The 12198-nt window shown below is 50.1% G+C and overlaps 4 protein-coding genes across 4 annotated transcripts; 2 read left to right on the forward strand and 2 right to left on the reverse strand.

Annotated features, from left to right (window-relative positions):
• Positions 1-1472: 1472 nt before the first annotated feature.
• BO87DRAFT_7351 (uncharacterized protein) lies at positions 1473-3135 on the forward strand. Its single transcript, XM_025629514.1, has 2 exons — positions 1473-1762; positions 1837-3135. Exon 2 carries the CDS (start codon positions 1846-1848, stop codon positions 3034-3036), a length of 1191 nt encoding a protein of 396 aa, XP_025485307.1. The 5' UTR covers positions 1473-1762; positions 1837-1845; the 3' UTR covers positions 3037-3135.
• Positions 3136-4363: 1228 nt separating this feature from the next.
• Positions 4364-6228, forward strand: BO87DRAFT_371973 (protein ERV29). The gene is made up of 5 exons (XM_025622173.1): positions 4364-4825; positions 4954-5066; positions 5166-5659; positions 5718-5782; positions 5854-6228. The coding sequence occupies exons 1-5, from the start codon at positions 4659-4661 to the stop codon at positions 5924-5926; spliced, it is 912 nt and encodes a 303-aa protein (XP_025485308.1). The 5' UTR covers positions 4364-4658; the 3' UTR covers positions 5927-6228.
• Positions 6229-7318: 1090 nt separating this feature from the next.
• On the reverse strand, positions 7319-8889 carry BO87DRAFT_7408 (uncharacterized protein). The gene has a single exon (XM_025629520.1). The coding sequence runs from the start codon at positions 8715-8717 to the stop codon at positions 7506-7508; it is 1212 nt and encodes a 403-aa protein (XP_025485309.1). The 5' UTR covers positions 8718-8889; the 3' UTR covers positions 7319-7505.
• Positions 8890-11075: 2186 nt separating this feature from the next.
• BO87DRAFT_7420 (U6 snRNA-associated Sm-like protein LSm8) lies at positions 11076-11645 on the reverse strand. Its single transcript, XM_025629521.1, has 2 exons — positions 11578-11645; positions 11076-11485 (listed from the first exon to the last, which is right to left on the reverse strand). The coding sequence occupies exons 1-2, from the start codon at positions 11600-11602 to the stop codon at positions 11214-11216; spliced, it is 297 nt and encodes a 98-aa protein (XP_025485310.1). The 5' UTR covers positions 11603-11645; the 3' UTR covers positions 11076-11213.
• Positions 11646-12198: the final 553 nt, after the last annotated feature.

Consider the following 12198-nt stretch of genomic DNA (forward strand, 5'->3'; position numbering starts at 1 on the left):
GGAGAGGCCTGAGCGAGAAACCCGAGACGTGGCCTGTTCGGGAGCCGGTATTACCCCCGTAACATTACTGTGAGGTACACACCCGTTACTTGTGCCTGTCATAGTGTAACTGGTAACTGCCGATTCTCCCGGAATCAAGGTTGTTCTTGCAGGCTAGTCTAAACACTTTTGTTTGGTGATTCGATTGCTCTGCCACCTGGTGGACTATTTGCAAACCTATCAGCAACTACCGCTTGAGCTAGTTGCCGGGGGTCATGGAATCTTTCATTCGAGGACGGAATCTTCCGTCGACTCGTCTAGACGCCCGTCGAACAGGGGAAAAGACATGACATTGCAGCATGGCAATGGTCGAACCAGCTTTGAGAGTTGTGGAAGATCTTCCCCCGCGTAATCTCCCTGCTGGGATAGTGTCCTCCACCCGATTCAATTCAAGAATACACACCTACATTGAGTCTAATAACGGTTAGTTTATTGACGTTAATATCAAACTGGTTGGCCTTTGCTGTTCTCCTTAGTGTGAATGGTCAGTGAGGCCTCACGCACGGCACACTGTCTGTGGTGTAATATTTGTTTTGGAGTGACAAAAGGCACAAAGACCACCTTAGTCCAATTACAGCCAGGTTGATACGAGGGGGGGATGGTGCCTCGTTAGATCTTGAAATGCGCCACAAGCATGTCAGCCCCTGACTTGATTTAACTAATCAAAGGATAACAACTATGCAGTGACAGGATACTACCGGGGAAAGCCTGTTGGTTAATTGCATCGATCCTGAATGAGAGATTCATTATCAATCGTGATGTTGATCTTCAGTGGATCAACTCTCCAAGTCAAACAGGCAGCCAGTATTACCAATACGAGACCTGACTGCCTCACAGTGACTGCAATACTGCGTAGATACAGTACCACCAACACGACCATCAACCGTCTCCTCTCCTCTTCCCGCTGTAATTTATTATTCACGGACGGACACTAAGAAGGTAGTTCATGACAACCCCTTCATCTTTCTCCAGACCGTGTCCTCTTCCACTTCCGCCCTCCTCCTTTCTTCTTCTCTTTCTCTCTCTCTCAACCCTTCCCTCTTTCTCACCTTCCTCCTAATCTTCCTTTGCCCTTGTCCACCTATTGTCACCCAAACCCCGATATCTTGGTTGACGGGTGCCTCGATGCCCGTTCGGTGATTCTAGGTATCCGTTATTCCCTTACCTCATCCCGACTCTCGCTACCAGTACCACCTTTCTTCGCCGCAGAGCGCAGTCGGAACCTTTGAACCAACTCCCGACTCTGAGGTCATAGGCTACGCACTCAATTGCCTGCAAGCTATCGACTGCATTGCAGAGCGGTAGCTTTTTTCATCTTCTGGCTTCATCGCGACTAGACTTACAGCTCAAGTGGTATTAGCATCCAGAAGGTCCACGAGGCAATCTGGCCTTTCTGCGCGCGACTGGCCTGCCCTTTTTCCCCTTGTCTTCCAACCACCCTCTGTGTCTCGACGACTCGATGATTAGAGGTTAAGAAGAGGATCTGCGGAAGCTTGCTCTATACTTCTTTTTTCTTTTTCCCTTGTATCTTCTTTTTTTCCTCGTTTCTGGACATCCTTGTTGGATCTCCTTATTCTTTTTTTTTCTTCTCCTTTCTCGCCGAGTGTCGTTACGCGCCTGGCCATTAGACCACTTCAGGACGTTCCGTCTGTGATTGAAGTCGTCTTTTATATTTGAGACATTATAACGATATTTGCTACGTCCGTCAAGTTTTATTTTAAATGTATGTTCTGAGCCCAGCATCACCTCCCCGAATGTTTCGTGATCTCGCAGACTAACAATTATAACGTGTCATAGCTCTTAACGATGATGAACCCTTACATCAGTTGGGCTCTCCTGCTCGTCGTGGCAGGTGGCCTGGGCTGGTACTACAATGGCCCGAACCCCAAGCACAAGACCCCTATAAAGCCCGTCGTGGAGAAGACGGAGCCTGCGCCGGCCGCAAAGAAGCCTAAGCGCAAGACCAAGAAGTCCCCGGAACCTACACCTGCTCCTAGCAAGCCCGTTGAGGAGAAGCCCGCCGTCCAGCCTGCTGTTTCGAAGTCTGAGGAGGCGGATGAGGAGATCGACAAGAAGGAAATGGCCAAGCGTTTTGCCGCCGTGAAGAATGGAACTCCCGTGCAGTCTAGTGGCAGCGCCAGCGCTGGTGGTAGCAAGTCCCAGAAGAAGAAGAAGACCAAGGCCGCTCAGGTTGAGAACGGCGAGCGCTCTACCTCTCGTGTCTCTACTCGCACCTCGTCCACTACCGGAGCCGACGCCGACGATGACCTCTCCCCCGCTGGCTCTCCCATGGTGAACGCCACTACTGGTTCCGCTGGATACGTTTCGGATATGCTTGAAGAGCCCGCTCCGGGCGCGTCGGTTCTCCGTGTCACCGGTGCTGTGTCCTCGGATGCCACCAAGAAGCAGAAGCCCCAGTCCTTCAAGCAGGTTGAGACCAAGAAGCAGCGTCAGCAGCGTTTGAAGAACGAGGCCCGCAAGCAGCAGGTCCAGGAGGCTGAGGAGCAGAGACGTAAATTGCTCGAGAAGCAGCTCCACATGGCTCGCGAAGCTGAACGCCGTGAGGCCGGCATCAAGCCCGCTCCTCCCCCGACCAACGCTTGGCAGACCAAGGCTGCTCCCGCAGTCACCAACGGCACCCCCAAGGCGGCCCCGGCCCCCAAGGTGGAATTGTTGGATACCTTTGAGTCTGAGACTCCCGCCGCTCAGGCTGCCCCCAAGAAGGAATGGGACTCCGGTCTTCCTTCCGAGGAGGAGCAGATGCGCATTCTTGGTGTCCAGGACCAGTGGACCACCGTGTCCAGCAAGAAGACCAAGAAGAAGGGAGGTAAGACTGACGAGAGCGAGGCTAGCGCTCCTGAAAGCCAACCCGCTCCTGTTGCTGCCGCTCCCACCCCTGTTGAGCAGCCCAAGGTCAAGGTGACGCCCACCTACCTTCCCGATGTCCTTCGCTCGAATGTCAAGGGCCACCCTCTGGACTCCGACTGGGCTGCTTAAACCCTCCATAGATCAGACAAAAATGGAAGCTTGCCCCGAGAGGCATGCTTGTCTGTGATTCATTCAGGACACCCGGAGATCCTGAACTGTATTTATTACTCATGGCTTTGGCGTTTGGGGCACTCCATTATACCAAAAACGTACCATGTATTCTGGCGAGTTGCTCTGTTCTGACCGAGAGATCCAGCAATGGCAGAAACGCGACGACTTGACCGAAGAAAAACCCAAAATTCTCCAACAAAAAAAGAGATCTCATGTATTATTTCATCGTTATGCTCGGTTGCTCTTATTATTATTATTATTATTTTAGTCTTGGATTCTCCCTATTTTTTCGCTTTTCCCTGATTTTTTTTCTCTCTTAAATATTGTGACGATGCTTATTGGCTCGGAGGATTGCCCCTTTTGCAGCCCGGCACTGTACTCGGCCCATGCACACTGGGGTTCCCTCCTTTTATGGGACTGACAGATGGCAAGTTTGGGTCGCCTCTAAATTGGCAACATTTGCCAACATTTTCCTGATGTGTCTTACCTACTATTTCGAAATACCTCTTTAGTACGCGAGCGGCATGGCGACCGTGTTGGCGAGAATAGCATGGATGGCTATGGATGTGATATCAGTGCGAGCGTGGATGGTTTCTTTTTTTACTTTTTCTATGGGGGGCCACCTGGCATCTTATGTGTTTCTATTTTAACCTTCTTTGCTTCTTGATGCTGTAGTTGTGGGGTTTGGTTTTGTCCTTAAACTCCATAAATTATGTAGGTGACTACAATTCAATCATCCTTTTTAGTCGCAAGGATCCTCGCAAGATCTTTTTTTAGGTCTTATGCTCCTTTCTGGCCTGGTTGAGTGTGCCAGGTTGGAGGGTTCCTGTTTCACGATGATCGGGTTTCAGACGCCGGATCCTCCGCCGAACGACTTAAAATTCGGTCCCTGTTGGGACTTGTGGGGGGCTATGTCCGACCAGACTCCGCTGCATGGGTTATGGTCATTTCGGGGGTGGGTGTAAGCCCTCAACAATGTAGGGTGAAAGGAAGAGGCCAACTAGAGGTAGCTGTAAGCTTCAAGCTGTGAGGAGAGGGGGGAGTTTCGGTGAAGAATGAGGAGAGATCTCCCGCGGAGCCGGGGATCAGATCTTGGATGCAGTGTGAAGAAGCAGATGAAGAGGGAACTACTGTACTTTAGTGTTAAAAGGGAGATCATGGCGTCACGGGCCAGGGTCGAACCTCCCGGGCTGGAGACCGCACCATGCCTATCCCGGCTTAGTGTCAAGTTCCGGTCATCGTGGCCTGAACAGCAGTCACGGGCCCCATCACCGCGGAGGTGCTGCAATCATCCATCTTCAACTCCTCTTCCGTGAGCCTTGCTCTTCTTCTTTCTCTTCTTCCTCCTCTTTCCCTCTATATTATACCCTTCATTTCCTGGCAATTCGGTTGCTCTGCCTTCCATCCTGCCACTCCTCCCTGCTACGAGACCTTAAGCTTGCCACCTAACCTCTCTCGGCACCCGCTCGACCCTTGTTTGTTGTCCCTTATTCGGCCTAGTTGCGGAGGGTTCAATTCGTCCCTCTTCCACTCTCGCGGTCGCTTTTCTCCCCTATCCTTCGACTCTATCTATTCTCGCCATGGCACAAATCCGTGGCACTGCAGGCTACAATTTCGGCCACCAGAACCCCTTTGGGGGTCCTGGTCGGGTAGAGGCAACGAGCGATCCCAGTCCTCTGGATGCTGTCCGCGAACAGACGAGCAAAATTGAGGATTGGCTGGACACCATGTCCGACCCTGTCAAGCCGTATGTGAGCCCTTCGACATCATTGAGTCTTACTCTGGTTCAGCCTCCGTGTTGAAAGAGGCGTATTCGATCGCTCGCATGCGGGAAAAAGGACTTGTCACTGACACCGTGGCTTCTTTGCTGTTCAGGTATCTGCCAGCCATTGGTCGCTTTCTCATCGTCGTCACCTTCATTGAGGACAGTCTACGCATGATTACCCAATGGAACGACCAACTCCTGTACCTTCGTGATTACCGGAAGAGTAAGCATGGCTTTTGGCCCCGTCCCTCCTATATCCGGTCGCACCCGCCGTGGGGCCGGATCGCAGATCGACTCTAACTTGGGCTTTGTCGCATTACAGTTCCCTGGGGAGTCACGCATACCTTCCTTATCGTCAACATGATCGCAATGGCAGCTTGCTCGTTCATGGTCATTGCCCGTAGACACACGGAGTACGCTGTTGGCGGTCTCTTGGCGGTCGTCATTGTTCAGGGTCTCGGATACGGACTGATCTTCGACCTCAACTTCTTCCTCCGCAACCTGAGTGTCGTCGGTGGCTTGCTCATGGTTCTCTCCGACTCGTGGGTGCGCAAGAAGTTCGTCCCCGCCGGTCTTCCCCAGCTCGATGAGAAGGATCGCAAGATGTACGTCCAGTTCGCTGGTCGTGTGCTGTTGATCTTCCTCTTCATCGGATTCGTCTTCTCGGGCCAGTGGAGTCTCTGGCGCATCATTGTCAGCCTGTTCGGCTTCGTCGCGTGTGTCATGGTCATTGTTGGCTTCAAGGCCAAGTGGAGTGCGATCATGCTGGTTGTGTTGCTGAGTGTGTTCAACGTCCTGGTCAACAACTTCTGGACTGTATGTTCGCCCTATGGCAGGAAATTTGTGTGATGCGCAATAACTGACATTACTTTAGCTTCACCCCCACCACCCTCACAAGGACTTCGCCAAGTACGACTTCTTCCAGATCCTGTCCATTGTGTAAGCTACCCTTTACTACCTTCCGATGCATTCGCAAGAAACGCCAGCTAACTAATATGCGCTCATTACAGCGGAGGTCTTCTCCTCCTGGTCAACATGGGCCCCGGCCAATTGAGTATGGACGAGAAGAAGAAGGTCTACTAAGGAAAACAAACACCATCCACGAAACCATTGAGTGCTGGGCATGTGATATGATATTCCCGGGCCATGGGACAGGGACCCTACTATATGAAACCCTTATTTTTGCTTTCCCTCTCATCTTCCTCTCTTGCTTTATTCTCCTCTTTTTGGGACAAAGAAAAAAACTATCTATTGTCCAGTCATACCACTATGTTATAAGCAAAGCAACACTACTACCACTACCACTACCACTACTACGAATATATCCGAGTTGAAATCAGAGCATCATCATTTTCACCATCTTTCTATTGAAAAAAGACTCTTCTCTCTCCGTCCAACTACTACTTAGTAGCTAGTTAGCAAGCTACGTTACTATCTATCTTCTACTACCGCCGGGACATAGTAAAGGAATAGCATGCCATCTTTGCTTGCCCTGCTCTATCTTCAAATGCCCCTACCCGTATAGTCTTCAGGGAGGGGAATGAATCCAACTGTGTCAATGATAGTTATATTAGTATTAGTAGTAGTAGTAGTAGTAGTAGTAGTAGTAGTAGTAGTAGTAGTAGTAGTAGTCACTTTCCTCGTTCTAGTTCCGTAATCTAATACCTGTAGTGTATTGTACAAGTTAGATAGTATACATTGCCTTTATGTATGTATGCATGTGGGGTATGTTCACTGATCTGAACACGTTCTTTCTGTTTTAGGTAAGTAAGTACAGTAGGTTAACATCTATGATTGATTCAGGATTGACGTACTTCCTTCCTGATTGGGTATTCTGTTTAGTCGCGGATATACTTACCCTACTTACCATACAGAGTATTCATCAGTATATATTCCATACTACACATGCATAGCAAGAGTGGCTATACTACACCGTAACAACCATCGAGACGACCAAAATGCAGAAGGATCTAAGTATATGTATTAAAACAAAGTAGTATACATGAAGGGTAAAGGTAAAGTTCGGAGAACAAGAGAGCGAACGAAGTGAGGAAGAGAGCAAAAGCAAGGACAGACAGATCAGACACGACAATTCGGCTCAAAGCAAAGCAAGCAAAGATATAGGAAAAGAGAAAACAGACTAGGGATAGTACTCTGCGCAGAGGAATCGGGAACATCACACACACAATAGTCAAAACCAAGCAAGAGTAGCAATGATGCAGAATGCGTATGCAGCGAGTCAAAAAAGGATAGTGTTTCAGTTGGATGATGATGTGAACAGTCTTTCATGGCCCGATGTAGGAGGGAGTGGATGAAGGATTATGTGTTTGTTGGCCCAGCCATGCATACACACGTTAGGGAACTCCCATGCTGTTCAGTATGATGCAATGAGAAATATATCTGCCATGGAATGGGTCAAGGGGCATCAAAACGGAACGCTTTTTAGCTGCTGCCAACGCCGAAACATACACAAAAACAAACCAACAGAAAAGGAATCCAACAGAAGAGGGGATATTTCTGCTACCCAAAGAGCAACACGAGAAAAAAGAAAAGAGCAAAGCAGGCTTCCATGATTCAACAATGCACGAAAACGGAGGAAATATGACACGCCCTCAGGCAAGTGACCTGGGCGATATGCGGATAGGCGGACAGATCTTTAGGGTCATATATCCATACTCCAACGCCAGGGTCGGAGACGTTCAAGATGACCTAATCCGATATCGTCAGGCGAGTCATTGATTTCCAAATGCAACAATTGAACCTTGTTGTTGTCACGTTGCAAGGTAGATAGGGCTTGTGAGATCGTTGGAGGGAAATGTTTACCGCTATCTTGAGTTGCTTTGGAGACAGGCCGTGACGTCGGGGTCCCGGGCTGATGCAAGGAGACCCGCGGAGACTCCACTTCGGTATCGCCAGGTGATGACAGAGTAGAACATGAATCCGAGCGCGAGCGGAATGATGGGGAGATTACGAAGTTGGCCTGATCACGTCCGAACATCATTCTGGGCGATGAGGGCGGTGAGAATTCGTCGTCTCCTTCTGAATCGTCCTCCACGGCTCTTGGATCGTACCAGCCGTCGGGGGCCATGCGAAGCGGGGAAGGCTTATGGGTATTCTTCTTTTCGGCAGGTTGGGTGGCTATGGGAGGGAGCTGCTGGGCAGGAGTGACGGGCTTGTTGACATTTCGGTCACCGTCTACGCGTTGTCCACTAGTGTCATTGTTGCGGACAGTATCGCCAGAACGCTCTTTGCCAGCCATCACTCGAGCACTGGGCGGGGGTTGTAGCATCCATCGTGTTTCGGCGCGGCTCTTGGGTCCACTAACGATTGGAGGATGAAGGTCGTTGACTGGGGGCACACGGGCAATGTAGTATTTGCTGGAGGAGCCAGCATCTGCTTTACCGCGACCTGAGAGTCCGACGGAGGAACCCTTTACCTCCACATCCTGGCCCCATAACGGCTCGTCCTCGCGCTGATTTCGCATGCGGCTCCACCGATCGCCCAACGGATGCTTCAAACTGCTCTTATCCTTCTTGTTCGCCGAATTGCCCCCGCGGCTCACATCCTGTGTGGAGTCCGCCGATATGCCGGTATTCCAAGAGTCGGTTCGGCGATGGGCGTTGCGGTGACCACCTCGTCTAGCGGGAGGACCGGGACCGAGAGCGATTTCCTCGGCCCATCCTGGGTTGGTACTAAAGGCAGTGGGCTGTGCTAAAGGTCTCGGTTGGTCGGTGACGGTAGCATCTATCCTATCCTTTTCGCGTTGCGATCGAACGGCTTCCTTTTTGCGCTTGTGGCGGTCTAGGGTGTTGGCACAGGGGGTGCAGGTGGCGTAGTAGAATACAGCGGACTGGACGCCACGGTAGAGCCACATTCTGGCCTGGCCACCAGAATCGGACGAAGGAGGTTGGGGAGGAGAGTAAGGGAGGAGTAGGAGGGAGAGGGAGAGATCGAGAAGGAGATGGGAGGGAGGGAGAGAGGGAGAGAGGAAGGAAGTCGGGCTACCACGGACTAGCCTAACGATGCCAGCGGGAAGAAGAGGGAAATCCTAGCGCTTAGAAAGACCAATTGACCCCGGGGTATAGACAAGAGTGTTGGGACGGTCGCAACAACATGAAGGGCGCGCTCGGAACCGGAGGGGGAAGGAGGGCACAGTATAGTTGATAGCGGAGAGGCAGTAGGAAGTGGCGGTCGCCCAGCGACCGGAGGAAGATTGGCGTCAGATAATGGGGGAGGAGGAGGGGAATTTGTTGCAGAGTTGAGTTGAAGCGGTCTGGAGGAATGTTGGTGGAAGCAGAAGAGGTGATGACAAAGAAATGAAGCAGAAGCAGAAGCAGAAGAATAAGAACAGAACAAGCGGAGAGAGAGGAGAGAGGAGGGAAGAGGGAGAGAATAGGAAGCAAAGGAGAGAGGGAGGAAAGGAAGAGGAGTCAGAGTGTAGTAAGAGGGAGAGAGGGAGGGAGGATAGTACGGGGGGGGGAAGGAGAGGAGGAGAGGAGGAGAGGAGAGGATGGGACGCCGAGCAGGTAACAGCCACAGAGAGGGAGACAGAAAGAGAGGATCAGGGGAATTGAACTGAACTGAGAACTGAACTGCAACTTCACCTTTGAACGGTCGGGTTTTGGGCCGCACTTGGCACGGGCGGGGCGGGCGGCAGAGAAAACGGGGCAGGCTGTCACATTTAGATTTATTTTTCGCATTCTTTGAATTCATTTTATTATTTATTCAATTCATGATAATTAGATTGTTAATTATTATTCATGTGGTGGTTGTATTGTTGAGGAAGTCCCTGGGCTGGGAAAAATCTCATACATACGATATACTCTCTCTCCACCTGCAAAGATGAGACGCACTCCCCATAATAAAATAAAAATAAATTGGAAGGCAGGAATAATAATAATAAATGGGTAAATCTCACGAGGGGGAAAACTAAAACCAAAACTAAAGCTAAACTAAATCTCCAACCACTTGGGACGAGCCCCTGGAAAAACCTGGGACAGGCCCAAACCACAAAACGTAAATCCGAAAACGGCCAGCGTCAGATCCTCCCTGAATGAATAATACGTACTTGGTATATCACTAATCAATCTCATCATCGTAACCGAACTGGATGATGGAGTCTGGGACGCGTTTGCGTTGTTCACCCGGATGGATTCTTTTTAGTCAATTACTTACTAGCTGTGCACAGGGCAGTGCAATACAGTCTGCGGTGGCATAAGTAATTGTATGTAAATAAATGTTGGAGGTATAAGAATAGCACAAGACAATGCATAGATAGTAGTAGTAGTAGAGATGCTGCCTGCTTGGTACTGTATGTATGATGCATGTGCCACTTGCTGCATGGCTATTAGTTACTACTACAGAATACTTGGTGCATGCAATGCAACATGGCCACAAGGCATTATATTGATTATTATTATTATTATTATCAGATCAGGTGATGAGTGACTTTGCTTCTTCTTCTTCTTCTTCTTCTTCTTCTTCTTCAAATTGACTATGATATTATTATGGTTATGTGATCAACTTATGTCCTTTTCCCCCTTCCCCTCTCCCTCCACAATCCTTCCCCCCCTGCGGTCCCTATCCAGGGCTGATCACCTTGCCTATCCATATTAACCGCTGCCCTGAACATCCCGCGCCCTCAATCACATCGGCTGCTTTCCCCCAAACACCCAATGAAACTGCCGTCCAATGGAACCCTGCCGCGCAGGAGTGTTGGATACTTACTACTACTACCAGTAGGAGTATCATCTCCCCCCCTCATCTTCTCTCCCCTCTCCCATTCCTTCAGCCATCCCAATGCCTTGTTTTGACAATCTCAAACTTCCTTTTTTATTCCTTTCCTTGATTCCATGCAATTCCCAAACGCAAGAACTCCCGTCGAGCCGCTAAACTTGGCCCCGACATCACATCAGATGAGCGCCCTTTTGAGCCCATGCGCGTCCCACTTGTAGCTTTCTCTCTCTCTCTTTCACTCTCACGAGAAGAGGATCCCCGCCTGACGACGCACCGATCATGTCCACGGATCATCTGGTACCGACCAATCCCCTCCTGTAAATCTGTCGCGCGCGTAGTAGCTTTCTTTCTTTCGCCTTCATAACAACATTCCCCCCTGGTCGGCACACTGACACTGGCACGCGCTTACTCCCTCCCTCCCCTTAATCGACGAACGAAAAGACCACCACAAAGAGAAGGAGGGGGGTCCGCCTGACCCATATACGCACTAGCCACCAATGTTACGCTGAAACTCTTGTCCACTTCTCCATCGTACACTTAAAACGCTCATCCTTTTTTCCTTTTCTTCTTGCTGCAAAGAAAAAAAAATCCCTTGTTATATAGATAATCATCGAAACATCACTTCCCCGCTGTTTCATGCGTTCTTGGTGCCTTTGACCACTTCTCCCCTGACCTTCGTCCAGTCGATATCATTGTCAATGGCTTCGTCAACCTCTCCGCATAATACGACGTTGTCGCCTCGGATCAGATACAGCCCATGCTCAATCTGGGAGCTGGGTTCCGGGTCGTCGGGGGTCCGGATGATTCGCTCGATCGTATTCAGGAGAACCAGGTTCGTTAGCTGGTCGGTGGAGAGTAATGTTCCCAGCAGTGTGCGGCCGTCAACCGTCAGGATGCATACTTTCTCTATACTCCGGGGGAAAATAACTGCGTTAGCACTGACCAAGGGACTGAATACCAGACATGCAGCAAAGTCCTGGTAAAAGAATAAGACTTACTGTTGATATAAGAGTGAAGCGACATGATGATCAAATGTGCGAGGGTGAAGTACTATTTGAAGCACCAATATCCCGAGCGGAAAAACAATCAAGGTAACAAAAAATGCACCACCACTCAAGGTGACCTAACCCAGGCAAGTCGTAGAAAAGACGATCCGGAGAATAACCACAGTTCCGTAACAAAGTCGAATGCACTCTGTTTGCACAAGATTTGAAGCTAGTAGCTTGACTGGCAGCAAATACTTCGTCGCCGCGTTCCGATCGTTAAGCTGGAGGGCAATCTGCTCACTAAGCTCCGAACTCGGCCAGCTGTTCTGTACAAATGAGGAGAGTCGTGTAAAGGACGCGCTAATCGGGAGGGACAAGGTATATCTGTGGAAGGAAGAACAGCAGCGAGGTCTGGCCTGGGATGTTGTGACTGCAGCGGCGTGCTTCTCCGGATCCTCACAGCTTCCATGCGGCGCCCACTGATCACGTGATTGGAACTGTCCCGTGCTGCGCATTGGCGATCACGTTTAATTGATTGATCAGATAAGGAGCTATGATTGTTTCACTATGTATTATCTGGTCCAGTAGTTCAGCTGGTACAGATTGGTATAATGTCATATACTACGTACAGAG

The sequence above is a fragment of the Aspergillus neoniger genome (genome assembly GCF_003184625.1).
Source record: "Aspergillus neoniger CBS 115656 unplaced genomic scaffold BO87scaffold_1, whole genome shotgun sequence".
In the NCBI taxonomy this organism is placed as follows: domain Eukaryota; kingdom Fungi; phylum Ascomycota; class Eurotiomycetes; order Eurotiales; family Aspergillaceae; genus Aspergillus; species Aspergillus neoniger.